Genomic DNA, 17593 nt, shown 5'->3' with positions numbered 1-17593 from the left:
CACATACAAATCTACTTTTGCATAGCTGCAAATTCTTTGACAATATTTTGACAAATACATGTACATATATAAACGTAAATTGAAACAAAATAACAAAATACATTTGACAATAATCTACGATAATCATTGAAATCCATAACATAATAAGATATGATTTTCATTGAACAAAATATTAAGGCTGAGAAAAAATTTAGAGGGAAAGCTTATTTTGTGCTGATTGTGATATTAAAAGTCAGAGAAAGTACATGACAAAGAAAGTCTGCCCTAAAATTTCAGAGCTGTAAGAGCAAAAAACATTTCAGATCTAGTCATATAAGACATTGCAGCAATAAGGTATATTTTCTTCCACTCACATAATACCAATTAACAAAATTTGGCATGTTTTATTAGCAGAGCACTATGCTACTTCTTCCAAATAACAAACACAGATACCATAAAAAGACATATTTAGAAATATAAGTTGTAGGAATCAGTTTGTTTAAAGAATTGCTGATCAACAAAAAAATGTGATTACTACTCATTTAAAAAAAATTCATCACTCACTAAACCACCAGCATCGTTATGTGTGAAGTCGTAGAGCAACTTCAGGGTTCCAACACGGCTGAAAAGCCCAGAGAATTCCTGAAGATAAAATGATAAAACAATTTTAGATATCTCCTGAGCAAAATAACACCCACCCTCTCCCCAGATATAGGAAGTGAAAAAAAAAATTATTTTCATTTCTATTGTAAAGTTACACAAATTAAACAAAAAGAGTCTTATACTGCTCTTGATTGTATAAAGATCGAATTGGAAAGGTACATATTTAAAATCCCAAAAATTCTGCATTTGTAATTAGCAATCGATATTAAGGGTTTTTGCTCAGAGATGTATGGAGAATGCAAGAAGAGAGTCAATGTATCATCAAAGGAAAAAGAACAACTAAGAAATCTTTGTGAAAAATTGGTGAACCCGGAACAGCAGTTTCATCCTAGTTTCCAAGATGATAAAAAATTGTAAAAGGACCATTTGTCAAAAATCAAGGGTTAAAGTGCTGTTTTGATTCACCTATTTTCGACAAAGACTTCTTTGTCACGATAGGCATTTGACAATACATCTACTCTGTTCTTGAATCCTGAGTACATGGCTGAGCAAAAAGTACCTCCTGCCTTGGACCCAACCGAATATCTCACTCAAGTAAAAGGTCAGACATGATCAAAGAATTGAACTGAATAAAGGCCCTAGAATGTCACAAAGACGTACCTCTCCAAGTCTTCTGTATTCACCCTGCATCTCGGATGATGTAGGTACAGGAAGGGCAGCCAGGCTCGCATAGTAATCACTGATAGTTTTGATGTACTTTGGTAGATCCTTAACAAACAGTACTCGGTTCAGGGAGGAGTCCTGGATGAGAGATCATGACAAACAGAAAGATAATAATTACGAAATGAAAAAAAATTAATCACATTATCATGAACATGTTCTCTCCTTCATTCTTTTTTACTACAGAAATATGGCAAGTATACACACAACTGTCGCTCTATATGTTTTATTGACCACAGATGATAGAAAAGTCATTATCATTAAACCGAGTCTACATATCAGATATCATAAGAAAATAAATAAGAATTAAAAGGACTCATAATATCACAATGAGCAAGAAGTATTTTTTTAAATTCTTAACTAATAGTGGACAAAAATTAATTAAACAAATATATGTCTTACCTGGTTCTTTTCTGGTATGATCTTCTTACATGCATTGTCTAGCATGTTAGCCAAGACCGAAACACTTTGATCGGCAGATCTTGATTGACGCATGTCAAAGATGTATCCAGGATGAGTCAGAGTAGTAACCCAGTAATGCTGAGGAAGGCTATAATACAAACAATATTACCAATTATTATTTAGATGTAGGGTTTTTAGAGGCGCAGATATGTTTTGACGTCTGACGAGGTTGTTTCAAAGAGACAAAATATTAAAACTGATTTTTAACGAGCATGCCTATGAAAACCATCCAATATCGAAAATATTGGACGAAATGAATATTTTGCCCCGCCCACAAGATAATCACTGGTTAATAAATGATTGTGCGCATGATGCTATTGTTACGTCACAGTGAAATTGCATTGCGTATTAGTTGTCAGGTGTGGTAAAGGAGCGTCAATTCATTGAATTCAAATAAGCTTGCACTATAATACGCTAGCGCATCTTTCTTTACCTCAGCTCATTACAGAGATTTCTTTTTAAAAAATGACAATACTCAGGCGCCATGTTCATGATTTACAGGGTTGCCATAAATGCTGGTTACTAAAACAATTTTTTTTAAAACTTCATTACTTTGTTTCACTTTTTGGGGGTATCTAAATAATAATAATAATATTGGATGACCAATTTTCGTGGGATGCGTAGAAATATTGTTACTCGCTGAAGAACAATATTGGATTCGTCTCCGACTCATCCAATATTGTTCTTCAGCTCGAACAATATTTCTTTGCATCCCACTCAAGGCCATCCAATATTTCCTAAACATTACTCATACACTGGTTTGTGGAGAAATCAAATACATTCCATAAATGGCAAAATAAAAACTCACATAATATGCATTGAAAATCAAGCACACTTGAACGTTTTGTGGGTTGAGTAGCGTTTACTGTTCAAGGGATGCAGGGAACAATCGGAAGAAACTGAATTCTTAATTTCAGATAATTATAAGCAACTGTACAATTTCATCACAAATGATTAATATCACTAGCTTACTGTAATAATGCTAAATAAATTAAATAGTAGCAATTCAGTGCTTGGAAAGTTGTGAAAATACTAGTACTCATGTGTTGGGAAAGTTGTAATCATGACCATGAATTGAGGTAATGAAAAAGGTAGTGGAACTATTTTCATGCTTTAGAGAGGCTAAAGATTTGGGAGAAAAGAACTGGGTTAATTGTCAACAGCGCTCGGCCTAATTCTGAATCAGAAAACTTTCAAAATTTTCAAATAATGACCCATGTGACCTTCGACCTCATCCAAAAATTCAATCAGGTATTCAATTGCGCCCAAACGCATTCATGATCAAACATTGAGGTTAATCTTCTTGGATAAGAAGTTTTGAACACCTCACCTGTTACTCTTCCAGGCTTCTGAATAGTCTTGAGGGTTATCAGTGCAGTACGTAGAAGCCATTTTATCATAGAAAGCAAAGAGATTCCTAATGGTAACTGGCGTTTGTGCTGGGTCCTCAAATAACGTTTTCAAGAACTCGTTCAGGAATGGCTCAATAGTTTTCTATTATTTGAACAAAAATTGGAACATGATTATTCAATCATCGACATATCTACAAAAGATTACATGTGGACAATTTCTAGCTAATGTGATACTATCATGCAAAGCATGTTTTGATTGTTAAGATCTCTGTTCTGTGTCGCACAAGCTCCTGCAATTCTAAGATAAGATTTCCTCTGTTTTTTGGAAGCCAATGTCCTGTAATTCTTCACAGTATGGATCAGTGCACATGAATATTAAGCTCGTATGAGCTGTTTTGCACAGAAAAGTTCCTTCTCTCAACCCAACATGAAACAGTCCAGGCTGAAGGTTTCAACCAGGTAAATTGTTATTTCCAATTCTTCAAGAATCATTCAATGCCTTTCATCTCATTATTTATATAATAATATTCAAGAATTATTTTATGCATTTCATCTCATTCTTTATATAATGATCTTCAAGAATCATTCAATGCATTTCATCTCATTATTTATATACTAATATTCAAGAATTATTCTATGCATTTTATCTCATTATTTATATAATAATATTCAAGAATTATTCTATGCATTTCATCTCATTATTTATACAATAATTTTCAAGAATTATTCTATGCATTTCATCTCATTATTTATATAATGATCTTCAAGAATTATTCAATGCATTTCATCTCATTATTTATATATGCATCACACTTGAAGAAGAGTTGCAATAAAGATTCAAACCTTTGTCACAAGCAAATGAGGTGCAGAGAACTCCTTGTCGAGTTTGGTCCTGGATGGATTACCATTGGCCTGTAACTGATCTTCTGGGATCTATATTAAAAAAAATAATAATAAATAAACATACATCATATACAAGTATTACTTCTATAAAAATATAGGGGAATAAAAAAAAGACACTTCCTGAAAATATTTCTTATTGCACAATCAGACCTCCAAACTCATGTAACTTGGAAACATGACTGAATTTGCTCATAAACAGGAGAAATAACAATTCCCATAGGATTATGCTGTTAAGATATCGAGAATAATGGAGAAATCATGAAAACAAGCTCAGAATGGGTAAAATTTCAAACTAATTCTTGACGAGAATATTTACCAGATGAGCGATTTGGAAACCTGTTTCTAACTGGGTCTGTACTCTGGTGTAGTCTCTGTTCCTCACATCACTGTTCTCTTTATGATCATCTAAAAATATCAAAGTTATGTAAAGAAATAAAAGAAAGAGAGACAGGCTGATGACAAGACCACTCAAGAATTAATACTATCAATGTACGATATGACAGAAAAAAATAGTAGTTTTAAATAAGCACTCATTCTCAACAGTAACGTAGTCCAGACACAAAAATGCTGTAGAAAACCCTCTCCAGTAGATTTTGAACACGTGACTCGGACCAAGGCCAATGCTGGCAATATGTGGCTTAACGGTTTCCACTACATCCCCAATTCTTAACAAGCCATACATCTTCAGAAATCTGGGGGCGTTGTGGTCTAGTCGTTGTGACACTCGTCTTTCAATCAGAAGGACGTGAGTTCGAATCCCAGCCATGGCGTGTTTTCCTTCAGCAAGAAATTTACCTACATTATGCTGCACTTGACCCAGGTGAGGTAAATGGGTGCCCATTGGGATCTATTCCTTGACGCTTTAGCGCCAATATGGCGGCTCAGCTACAGCCAGGGTAATAATATACCACGCATCAAAGCGCAGTTGAGTGTATGCACATAGTAACAGCACTACATAAATGGACATATTTTCATTATAATCTGTGACCTAGTGGCACAAGATGAAGAATTAATGAATTGAATAAATTCAAACTTTATTATTCCCTTACAGGTAATTGACCTTTCACTGTTGCATTACAAATACAAATGTTTACAAAGGAAAATGAAGTTTACAAATGAGAAGACAAATATATAAATCAACAGGTTCATAAATATAAATAAGTTTGGAAAATTTTGAATGAAATCAGTACTTTTCATTTGGTTGCTATTCTCTTTCGAATATCTCACTGACATGTCTTTATCGACACTAATATACATGTATGATAATCCTGATACATATATTTAACTATCCAAAACTTTAGCCCTAAACTACAATCTGAACCAAAAATGATAAATGCACAAGGACACCAAATATCCCGAGGCTCCAGTCTTTAATAAAGCTGTTTGTAAATTTTGAACGACTTTACGTATGAATGGTGACCCTTTCTTGTGCTGTATCCCAAGTGTAACTGATTTAGCACCTTATAAAATGCTTCAGTCATGCCAAAAGTCATACATAACTGAAGAACAGCTTTACGGAGCACCTGACTAAGCACATTGCTCACGGGTAGACCGTGAATACTATTGGGTATAGTACTTCTTCAAAGTTTAAGGGGTTCCTGAGCAGTACACTGCATGGCTCCCTTGTTTTTTCCCACAGCTTGGAAGAATACAATTTGAATGATTATACATTTTTTTTAAAAATTGCTACTCACAAATGTAAAATGACTTTGATCCAGGTGATACTGGTGTATAGTTTCCTTTGTCTTCTTCAAGGTTGGCAACCTTATTGATCAGTGCCATCCGACAATCACTGGTCACCTGTGTCCATAAGAATAAAGTCAAATGCAATTTGTTGATTAGAATGGGTCAGCAGTATGAATTTAAAGTAGGAAAATTTGTAAGACGTCAACGAATACAACTCTGAATTTTTTCTACACATGTATCGCAAGGCTACAATCAACCATGATCTATTCTGGAATCATAAGCTGAGAAATGCAGCATGATAAGGGAGCACGTCCTTTGTCTTCCTTCTTTTTGAAAGAACTTGCATTTGATAGTGTTTCAATCTTTTTTACACACCATAACAAAATAAAAAATTATAAATGCGGTGCGAACTGAATTCATCCAAAATGCAGTGAATGAGCGTTATTTAACATTGCAGCATCAGCACATCAGCATGCAGATTCCCTATTATCTACATTCTTGATGGTGTTATGTCGCTCATAAATCTCTACCTGCTCATAACAAAAATACAGAAAAATTGCAAATGCTGATTTCCCTTGGATGCGCTTACCCCAACACTCTGGAGCGTATTGACTTGAACGATCACGGATCTATCTCTGGGTGTGTTGTATTCATCCTGATCTCGTAAGATTCTCTGTTCTCCACCAGGATGGTACCACACTGAGGCAAACAAAAAAAAGAAAAATGTTACCAACTCCATCCTTTTTAATTTTTAGTATTGATTTCTAATCATTAACAAAATCTTTTTATAATTCCGGTTTGAGATACTTAAAATTACAAACTGAAAATATATATCTACAACAGTAATCTCTATTGCAACTTATCAACCCCCAAGTTACTACATCTTCCAAAATATGGCAATTCACTGATCCAAATAAAAAAAATGATTGTTTAAAATTGACTTTAAACTCACTTAGATCCAATTCATGGGCTCTACTCTGCTTGACAAAGTGTTGTCTTCTGTAAGCTGCATCCAGTATCTTCTGTTTGGTTTGAGTGATGCAGTCTGTGCTCAAGACCTTCACATAGTACTCATGCTCCCCATTGGCTCCAAGAACAGACAGTGTCTGGGTTAAAATACATAACAAAATCTTTGTTAAATCTTTGTGGGAGAAAAAACTAAAATCCGAAAAAACACCTATGATATAGTGTAACTAACAGTTCACATATCACAATGATTGGATATTTTACAATACAGTCTAATACAAATAATCATTCAGGTTTGTTGAAGCTTAAAAATTATTTAATCTATCATCCCCAACCGTTGAAAGTTGTCTGTGTTAGTCTTATACTACTGAAATGATTATGTTAAATATCATTTTTAATAATAAATAATTCTGTAAATAATAATAATAAAACATGGACTATTGAGCTTTATAAATGCGACATAATGCTCCCTGGATCCTCCTTTCTCACTCCAACACTTCCCAACACATAAAGAGTTCATCAATCGAAGAAAATATAAATTACCATTTCTTCAAACGGAACGTCTTCTTCAAGGAGACGGTCAAAGTTGAGTGAGAAATATGACTGCCCAGTGATGATGTCAATGGGCCCTTTCTCTACTTGGATCTTGATCGACTGGTACAACAGGTACAGTTCCTTAGCAACATTTTTCTAGAATGAAAATACAGAAGAAAATAGAAATCATATGAAAAACCTTGTTACATGTATGTAACAAGGGTGTGGATTTACAGTACAATTTTGACTGAATGAGTATGAAATAGAATCATTATCCACCTTCCACTGTGTGAGTTTACATATATTTTGGACATGATTAACTGCACACAAATCCACATACAAACACTCTCAGCAAGCACCACTAACACCACAAACTACACCCAAACACACTCATGCTATCCCTACACACTCCCCAAAAGCACACACTCGTACCAAGCTCCACAGCTTGCACCCATCCACAGTCATGTATGAACAGGCCTCATAGCTTGCACCGATATCCATCCCCTCAAACAATCGCTTCAAATGCAATACAAGTACACTCATTACAAACCTCACAGCTTGCACCTACACCCACATAGTCATACAATCACCTCACATGCAACAAACACACACATACACACACCCTAAGCCATACAGCTTGCACTTATACCCACACACTCAAACAGTCAGCTCAAATGCAACACAAACACACACTCAATAAATTACCACATGCAATACAAACTCATATGCTAAACAATCATCTCACAATCACCCACAAACCCACACTCATAATAAGCCTTACATACTTAAAATTACTTCATATGTAACACAAACCTATACTAATATCAATCCTCACAGCTTGTACACATTCAAACAATCCCCTTGCAAGCATCCACATACCCACATTCATAAGTAGCCTGAATGCTTGCACCTACACATTCAAACAAAACCCTTGCAAGCATCACCCCGCAAGCACCCACAAACCCACACTCATATAAATAAGCACAACAGCTTGACCTACACCCACACACTCAAACAAAACCCTCGCAAGCACCCACAAACCCATACACATAAGTAGCCTCAATCACCCAGAAACATAGTCAAATAACAATCATGACAGCTTGTAGCTACACACAAACAAACACACCCAAACAGTCACTTCACAATCACCCGCAAATCCACACTAATAAGCCTTACAGCATGCACCTACACCCACATACTCAAACAATACACTAGCAAGCACCCACAAAACCCACTCATATAAACAAGCCTCTCAGCTTGTACCTACACCCACATGTTTACAAAATCACCTCACAATCACCCACAAACCCACACTCATAAGTAGCCTCAATGCTTGCATCTACACCCACACAATCAACCAAAACCCTCGCAAACACAAACAAAAACAACCCTCAAATAAACAAGCATCACAGATCGCACCTACACCCACACACTCAAACAATCACCACAAAATCAGCAACAAATTAATGCCAATCCTCACAGCTTGTACCTACACCCACACATTCAAATAAAACCCTTGCAAGCACCCACAAACCCACACTCATATTTAACAAGCCTTACAAAATGCACCGATGTGCACACATACTCACATAATCGCCCCACAAGCACCCACAAAACCCACACTCATATGAACGAGCCCAACAGCTTGACCTACACCCACACACTCAAACAAAACCCTCGCAAGCACCATAAAACCAACACTCATATAAACAAGCCTCACAGCTTGCATCTACACCCACACACTCAAACAATCCCCTTGCAAGCACCTACAAACCCACACACATAAGTAGCCTCAATGCTTGCATCTACACCCAAACAAGCAAACAAAACCCTTGCAAGCACCCACAAACCCACACTCATATTTAACAAGCCTCACAAAATGCACCTATGCACACACACTCACATAATTGCCCCGCAAGTACCCACAAAACCCACACTTAAATAAACAAGCCTCACAATTGCACATACACCTACACACTCAAACCTTCCCCGTGCAATGACCCACAAACCCACACTTAAATAAACAAGCCTCACAATTGCAACTACACCCACAGACTCAAACCATCCCTTGCAATGACCCACAAACTAACACTCATAACAAGCCTGACAGCTTGCCCCTTCACCTATACACTGAAATCATCTCCTTGCTACCACCCACAAAACCCACACTAACATACACAATCCTAACAGCTTGCCTCTACAACTACCTATATACTGAAATCATTCCCTTGCAAGAGCCCACAAACCCACACTCATATAAACAAGCCTCAGTTTGGATCTGCACCCACACACTCAAACAATCCCCATTCAAGCACCCACAAACCCACACTAATACAAAGAAGCCTTACAGCTTGTAGCTACACACACATGAACACACACAAACAATCACTTCACAATCACCCGCAAACCCACACTAATAAGCCTTACAGCTTGCACTTACACCCACACACTCAAACAATCCCCTTTTAACCACCCACAAACCCACACTCATAACAAGCAAGCCTTACAGCTTGTACCTACTCCCACAGACTCAAACCATCCCTTGCAATGACCCACAAACTAACACTCATAACAAGCCTGACAGCTTGCACCTACAACCAAACTAAAAAAAAACCCTTGCTTCCACCCAAAAAACACAAACTCATATAAACAAGCCTCACAGCTTGCACCTACATGCACACACTCACACAATCACCCACAAACCAACACTCACATAAACAAGCCTTACAGCTTGCCCCTTCACCTATACACTGAAATCATCCCCTTGCTACCACCCACAAAATCCACACTAACATACACAAGCCTAACAGCTTGCCTCTACAACTACCTATATACTGAAATCATCCCCTTGTAAGAGCCCACAAACCCACACTCATATAAACAAGCCTCAGTTTGCATCCCTACCCACACACTCAAACAATCCCCATTCAAGCACCCACAAACCCACACTAATACAAAGAAGCCTTATTGCTTGTAGCTACACACACACAAACACACCCAAACAATCACTTCACAATCACCCGCAAACCCACACTAATAAGCCTTACAGCTTGCACGTTCACTTAAAACAATTACTTAACAAGCACCCACAAAACACACTTATAACAATCCTTACAGCTTGTATCTACACCCACACACTCAAACAATCCCCTTTTAAGCACCCACAAACCCACATTCATAACAAGCAAGCCTCACAGCTTGTATCTACACCCACACACTCAAATAATCACCTCAAAATCACACACAAACCCAGACTAATACCAATCGTCATAGCTTGCACCTACACCCACACAATCAACTCACAAACACACACTCATAACATAACATGCCTTACAGCTTGTACCTACACACACACACACTCAAACAATCACAGGCAAATCCACACTAATAAACCTTACAGCTTGCACACGCTTACATACCTTCAGATAGTGGTACATACAGAGAGACAGCCAATTGGCAAGTAGCTTCTCAACAATTGTTTCAGTCCTGTGACCAAAATATAAAGAAACTATTAACAAAATATTGCCTATTATATGCAAATGCATACCTATGGATGTTTTAAACAGAAATATGGTTCAATACAAATGCTGTGGATCATCATCATCAAATATGTGGTAAATGATAAGTAATTCTTTTATATCTTATATTTCTTTTATATCTTATATCTTTTATATCTTATATCTAGAGCAGCTTAAGGCAACCGCACACCTTACGATTGGTCTGTGACTCAATTTTGGAATAATACGTAGTAGAATTTGATGCGAATATTGAGACTTGAAATATTTTACTAGGTAATGTTCAAAATCATCGTACGAATACCTATATTCAAATCTGTGACTATGCTATCATCCTTCTAAGAATAAAAGCAAATTTAATATCTAGTCGTAATGACATCATAGCAGTCGTACGATTGGCTACGATTTGAAACTAATTTGGCTTTTACTCCAAAATAAAGGCTGGCAATCTTTCAAAATGATTATAATTGTATTATTTCAATTAATATTAACCTCAAATAAAATGATATGTTCCATTCACAGTTGCAGAAAATGAGCAAAATGTGATTTGTTCCAAATCGGATCATGAACAGTCGTAAGGTGTGCGGTAGCCTTTATTAATACAATGAGCTGAGTTCTTGAAATCTAATTACATAAGCCAACACTGAGAAGATGCAATATTGCCTCAACAAAGCACAGATAGGGCCAAAAGCTATTAGTTCCCTGGAAGATTTCTTACTTGGTCAAGTAAAGGCTATCGCACACCTTACGACCTGACTGGTCTGCGACTGAGTGAAGGGAAATGTGATGTCACAGCTCCTGTCAGCTTGAGAGTCGCAGACCCGTCAGAGAGAAATGGCAAGGAAAATCGTAAGGATTTGAGATAAAAAAGTACATGCATGATTCGCAGACCAGTTGGGTCGTAAGGTGTGCGGTGGCCTTTAAATGAACCACTATGAGCACAGGTACAAACAAATTTCACCAGTTTATGTTAACACTATGCATAGGAGGTTTTGCATATAGTAAATAAATATCAAAATCCACAACCTATAAAATTCATCAGTCCAAAAGATGTTTATTAAACCCATCATATACTTTCCCCAACAACTATAAAAATCCTGTAACTGACCAGCCTGTACAGACATGGCTACAATTAACTATTACAAATGAACCAAATTAAATATTTATTTTTCCTTATTGCAACTTTAGTGATAAAAAAGCCCATTGCTGAAATAGAAATAATTCACAATATGATATAACTCTTTATTTTACCTCCGGAAGAGAGACTTAAGTTGTCTGCCAGTATCTGCTGCCTCACTGATCTGGCTTTCTAACAATCTCTTGAGGATCCTTCAAAGGAAAACAATTTACAACAAAATTCAACAAATAGAATGCTCAGCTTTTTCTTTAAACAAGCCAAAGTAACAATACTTTCATATTATCACACTTACATGTAGGTCAAAGTAGATGAGTGAAGAAATCTTTCACTTTCTATTTTTTCAATAATGCTTAAATGTTGAGTACCACTTGAGACACTTGGACTAGGTATCAATGTTTTCATTACAAATGGTTCGAGTGGTGATGGAAGATTTCTTGTAATTTCTGCATCCATTTTTCCTATCTGTTGAATCAGTGGATACCAATAGTGTAGCCATGTTTTATCGAAACCAATGTATACATGAGGGGAAAAATATAAATATGTTTTATTAGCTAGTTCAGCATACAAATGGAATATTGGAGGTGGAATTAAAATTAAGAAAATGGAAGGATGGTACTGCATCTTAATAATTACATGTTTCAGTTAACTGCAATTTTATATTTAACATCATATGAAAAGAAAATTGAGTGCAATGCAATGGTTGTTCATAATATTTAGTTTTGTTTAATGTGTAGCTAAACAAGTAGTAGTAGTGTTCAATACTGTCATAGAATACAGAATAATTTTCATTATCTTAAAAGCTTTCTATTTCACTGAAATTTCACATTGAAATTGGATGCATTGACTGTAAGAGTACTTACATGGTGAAGTAATCAAATTTCCCTTCAGACACCAGAACAACTGTAATCAATGATGCAATGTTGACTCTAAAAATAACAAGAATGTTAACAAATTCATTTAATTTCTATGGTCTATTCTTACTCATTGCTTTATCCCTTATGTGTTTATAGCCCCTTCCGAATTGATTTTAACTGTCTTGAATAAGATATATGGATAGAATAACATATCTGTCAACCAGGGTAATATATTTTAAGAAAGAACTAGTAGTTACTTTTGCTCTGATTCAAGCAATACACATTACATTGATCCCAATATAAACATAGAAAATGTTGTTTTTATCAAAAACATAACAAACGCTTATTCGACAAACAACATAAAACCTCCAATAATTAGATAACCTAGACAACCTACAGTACAGTGTATTCCATTTTCTCCTCTTTGACATAACAGGGCAAACACGAGAACAAGCTAACAAAAATACAGTGTATGCTATTTCAAATACTCTGCTGAAATGTATACATCTAAAGCATCTTCCTTGTAGGAAGCTGACACTTACAAATCAATCAAAATGCATTATTAAATATATGAAAATGAAAGGTTCACAGTTGTGGAATCACTCTAATTAAGTCACTTATACAACTATAGTACATTTATTGAATTTTTAAAGTCCTATTTCGTTAAGCTACACAGCCTCTTTTAGTTATTAGCTAGTGAAAATTTAAATATTATTTACATAGTCACTAAAAAGTTGTATTTAAAAATACCAATATATTGGAAATGAGGTGCATATCTACCTGTCTCTTCTATGCGTTTTCCTCCTTTCTTCTAACTCTTCAATGTATTTGATAAGGAAATCAGGGTTGTTTAGCTGCCTAGAGAATGTGATCATAGCTCGTTCAAGATCTTGATCCATGTACTATATACGTAAAGTAAAGATAATTGTTTGAAGAAATATTTTCATATTTGTACATTTTAAGTCGAACTGTCTTAGTTGTGTCTGCTTTTTTTTCAAATTCCTTGCCTTATTATTGCTGGACTTGTTATTACTATGGGGTTCTTTTTGCTATTTATTGGAACTGAAAAAATAATATTATAATAGAAATAAAAGTTAAATACTGTATAAATCTTTAGACAAAATCATCGAATTCATGACCAAAACATGATATTGAAAAGTTTATCCGGTAGCTTTAACAATATTACTATGACTATTACCTAAGATTTTGCTGAATGGGGTGCTTTCCTGTTAATTTCACACTTCTTCTTATGTAAATGTCTGTATTTATTATACATCAGTGAATGTCACGTTGCCAATATGGGGATAATAAAGTTTCCAATTTCAATTATAATCTTTCTTTTTCTAATAGCCAAAATTTTGGTTCGATAACAAAAAGAAAAGATGATAAACACCCAGACTGACCTCTGGATCAGATGTAGCAGGGAGGATGTCTAGACCAGCGAAAAGCATGTTTCTGGCGTAATCTTGGGTGTTTACAAATGGGATACCAAGATCTCGAACCTGATCTTCAACTTCTGTCATATCAACCTGCAAGTTGTGGTACGCTGAAATATAATTATGACAAAAGAACATTTCAAATTAGTAAAAGAAATTGAGACTCTCTAGACCATGAGCTATGCCAAGCTTAAAATCTGTGCAAACCTTGCATTATTCATGGTACTCGAGACCCTGACATGCTCACAAACAAAAACTCAGTGCGCTACATTACAACTCATGTGTATCTAGTGATAAATGATAAGCAACCACAGCAATTGATCACTTCTTAGGATGTAACTTGATAAAATGAACTTGGAAAATGACTCTTGTAATTTAATTTTGGATAAACTAACTGCTCACTTATGCAAAACCAAAAAGGTCAAAATCATGTTCACCTACAAGTTGGTCAATATGTGTAGAAACATTTTTAAAAAATCCCTCAGAACCTTTTAGATAAAAAGTTATGCCATTTTGATCTTGGGGAACTTAGATTTTTTGTGTAAGTTGAGATAAAAGGCATTCCTAATATCACATTGCCTGAAGCTTACACTACCATTGAGTCACCATGCCCACTTTCCCAGTAAAATTATTGTATATGGGTTGTTCTTAACCTTTTAAATACTGATTTTTTTCCCCCTAATTTCCATTGCCTTGTTACAGATCTTTTGATTTCCATGAAGCGATTGGTTCATAACGCCCACATTGTCCTGATGTGTACTATCATATACTACTTACCTTCTTCTGCACGATTCTGAATCTTTTTCTCAAGAAGTTCCAACTCTTCGACTTGTTCATCAATAGCTTTTTGTCTTCGTTTGACCAAGATCTTTCCAACGACACCCATGACAATGAGGATTAGCACCAGAGACCCAACAGAAACTCCAACTATGATTCCAACTGGGGGTCCGGAACTTGATGCGTATCTTACAAAGCCAGGGTAAAAAATAAGATTCCCATGCTTTACCTGAACGAAAGAAATTAGAATGATGAACATTATAGTTAGGTAACTAATCTTCATTTCAAAGATTCATGATGAAAGAAAAAAGATATTTTAAAAGTGGCAACTAGATGACCAATAAATTTTTTGTTGAGTGAGCAAGATTTGGACATTGAAAATGAAGTTAACTGAAATTATATTTTTATTTTTAAGAATAAGTGAATTCATTAAAATTGTGTTTATTGTCCTTGACAGGGATGCCACTAGGTGTCCTCCAAAAACCCTGAAATTTTTAGCAGGGGACATCGCATGGTACCATATGGTGGACAGTGGAGAGGCAGCAGCGATTCTAACCCGTCCTGAGACCAGACAGATCGCCCGGACAATTGCACTGTTTTCGTTCTTCATTTTTGTTTTTGTTTGTGTGTGTGTTTTTCAAAAGTGGCTTCATACCTCGTTGTGATCAATGAATTTGAAAACAAGGTAGTTGTTGGGTGCTGCTTCTAGCATGCCCGCTTTTCTGATGAACGTCTTTTGTTGCATGTTCACGCAAACACTTTTTTGCCAGCTGAAGCATACTTCAGTTGCTTGTTGCACCAAATACACAAAGCAACACCGGGTTGGTTTATCTTGTGAACATATTCCGACATAAAATCTCCATTGTTATCTTTATCCTCCATCCATGACCAGTTCCATTTCTTCTTAATGAATAGTTCAATGCCTTGATATTGTCCGTCCTCTCTATCACTTTTGTATTCATCTTGGCTGTTTATATCCAGTGCAGTGGCAGAGAATCTTAATCCAAAGACTGGTGATAATGTTCACAAGTATTTTCCCACATACATGTCAAATTCAATGGAAAAGTTTGATGATAGTTCACAAAAAATATCCGGTTAGAAAAATTAGGCCGAGCCCAGTACTCCTTGCGCTTGCAACGTACCAAATACGGTCGCAAGTCACATGGTCAGCACAGCAAGATAGCGCGATGCTGAGCACAGTCTACAACGCTGCCCTCGGTGCGGGGCGGGATGGCAGACGGTGCCGGTCGACGCGTGATGGTTTGGAGAGGTAATTGGTAAGCGCGTGTACGTCCCTTGATCAGCGCGCTCGTGTATACATCTCTCATTCGGTCAATCGACATACAGAGCAATTAATTGAGAGAGAGAGAGAGAAAAAGGGAGATAGAAAGAAGGGATATTCCGAATTTATTTTATACAGAAAACAGGAAAAACAGGAAAAACAGGAAAAGTCAGAAACCTGGAAAATAAGGCCGATAAAGGGAAAAAATCAGAACTCCAACAAAACCAGAAAAGTGGCATCCCTGCATTGAGAAGTTGCATCTACATCATAAAACTATCCATTGCTGCAATGCAAATAAAAATTTCAAAGGGACATGGCAAACTTAATGCTTAATGCAGGGTAAGAAGAGCAAGAATAAAATCTGAATCCCTATGAAAATGTAATAAAAATATCAACGATTTGCCCTATACAAAAAATAGCTACTATTTCTTTATTACCTGTAGTTGTATTATAGTTTGCTGCATGCCACTATATAACAATTAGTATGTGAAATGGGAAAATAAATATGATACCAAAAGGAATGATATCAATGACAATAACAATATAATTATTAAAAAGGACAATACTAGTACTGATACTGCTACTCATAATGACAATAAAAATACTAATAACAAAAATAAGGAGTCATTTCTGCTTTCAATTAGGTCATCACTTATGTAGCTGGTATGTTACATGCCTGCAGAACCACATCAAAATTGTTGGTATATCCTCTTCGAAAGAACACTTATTTCATTGCATCTCAGTTTGTTAGTTATGAGAGGCAAAGTGATGCATCAAGAAGCACAGAGGTGCATCAAAAAATGCATGACTGAGAAAGGTTGCAGAGAATTGAAGCATCATACACGCTCGGTTTTGGCGACATCCATGAACCCACTTTTTTTAATATTGTTTTATATGACAGACTTAAACTTATATTGTAATTTATATTTCAATCACTCAAAGTCATAATGTAGCCTTTCAAAAAAAAACATGAAATAGCTCCATAGTCAGCAGTTACTCTCAATGGGAAGGTTGCACAAAGAGTCACATTCATACACAACTCATAGAAATCATTCACAAGTCCAAAATCTGGGCTTCTGATTGGTTTAAAATTCAGTTGCATTTGATTTTCAGAGGTGAATTTTTTAATGCCTTTCTTATAATTCAGATTCCTCGAATGTAAAGAACTCTGAATAGCAGAAAACAACTTACTGTTACAGCGGGAAGACTCCTTGCACCTCCGGCACCCAGCGTTCCATTGATGTATCCTGGTTGAGGTTGGGTTTCTGGTAGCTGACAACCCAGGATATCAACCTCAAGAAAATCAACATTGCACTCCCCATCAGGTCCTAAGAAAACTTGCACATCATCTTCTGTACTCGCCAAGTCTAAATTCATGCCCTTTAA

At 36.0% G+C, this 17593-nt stretch overlaps 1 protein-coding gene across 1 annotated transcript in view; it reads right to left on the bottom strand.

Annotated features, from left to right (window-relative positions):
* Positions 1 to 17593, bottom strand: part of LOC129255868 (plexin-A4-like) — a 66305-nt gene that overhangs the window by 5321 nt on the left and 43391 nt on the right. Inside the window, exons 21-37 of the mRNA XM_064096411.1 lie at positions 17399 to 17587; positions 14926 to 15154; positions 14116 to 14258; positions 13493 to 13614; positions 12719 to 12784; positions 11972 to 12049; positions 10625 to 10691; positions 7215 to 7361; positions 6658 to 6811; positions 6295 to 6404; positions 5714 to 5819; positions 4336 to 4424; positions 3960 to 4049; positions 3095 to 3258; positions 1705 to 1852; positions 1243 to 1383; positions 544 to 621 (exon numbers count right to left, since the gene is read on the bottom strand). Coding sequence (XP_063952481.1) covers positions 544 to 621; positions 1243 to 1383; positions 1705 to 1852; positions 3095 to 3258; positions 3960 to 4049; positions 4336 to 4424; positions 5714 to 5819; positions 6295 to 6404; positions 6658 to 6811; positions 7215 to 7361; positions 10625 to 10691; positions 11972 to 12049; positions 12719 to 12784; positions 13493 to 13614; positions 14116 to 14258; positions 14926 to 15154; positions 17399 to 17587 — 2121 coding nt within the window. The remainder of the gene's footprint in view (positions 1 to 543; positions 622 to 1242; positions 1384 to 1704; positions 1853 to 3094; positions 3259 to 3959; positions 4050 to 4335; positions 4425 to 5713; positions 5820 to 6294; positions 6405 to 6657; positions 6812 to 7214; positions 7362 to 10624; positions 10692 to 11971; positions 12050 to 12718; positions 12785 to 13492; positions 13615 to 14115; positions 14259 to 14925; positions 15155 to 17398; positions 17588 to 17593) is intronic.

Source organism: Lytechinus pictus, chromosome 3 (genome assembly GCF_037042905.1).
Source record: "Lytechinus pictus isolate F3 Inbred chromosome 3, Lp3.0, whole genome shotgun sequence".
NCBI lineage: Eukaryota > Metazoa > Echinodermata > Echinoidea > Temnopleuroida > Toxopneustidae > Lytechinus > Lytechinus pictus.
Note: the sequence above shows the minus strand (reverse complement) of the source record. Positions and strands in the feature narration are given on the sequence as shown.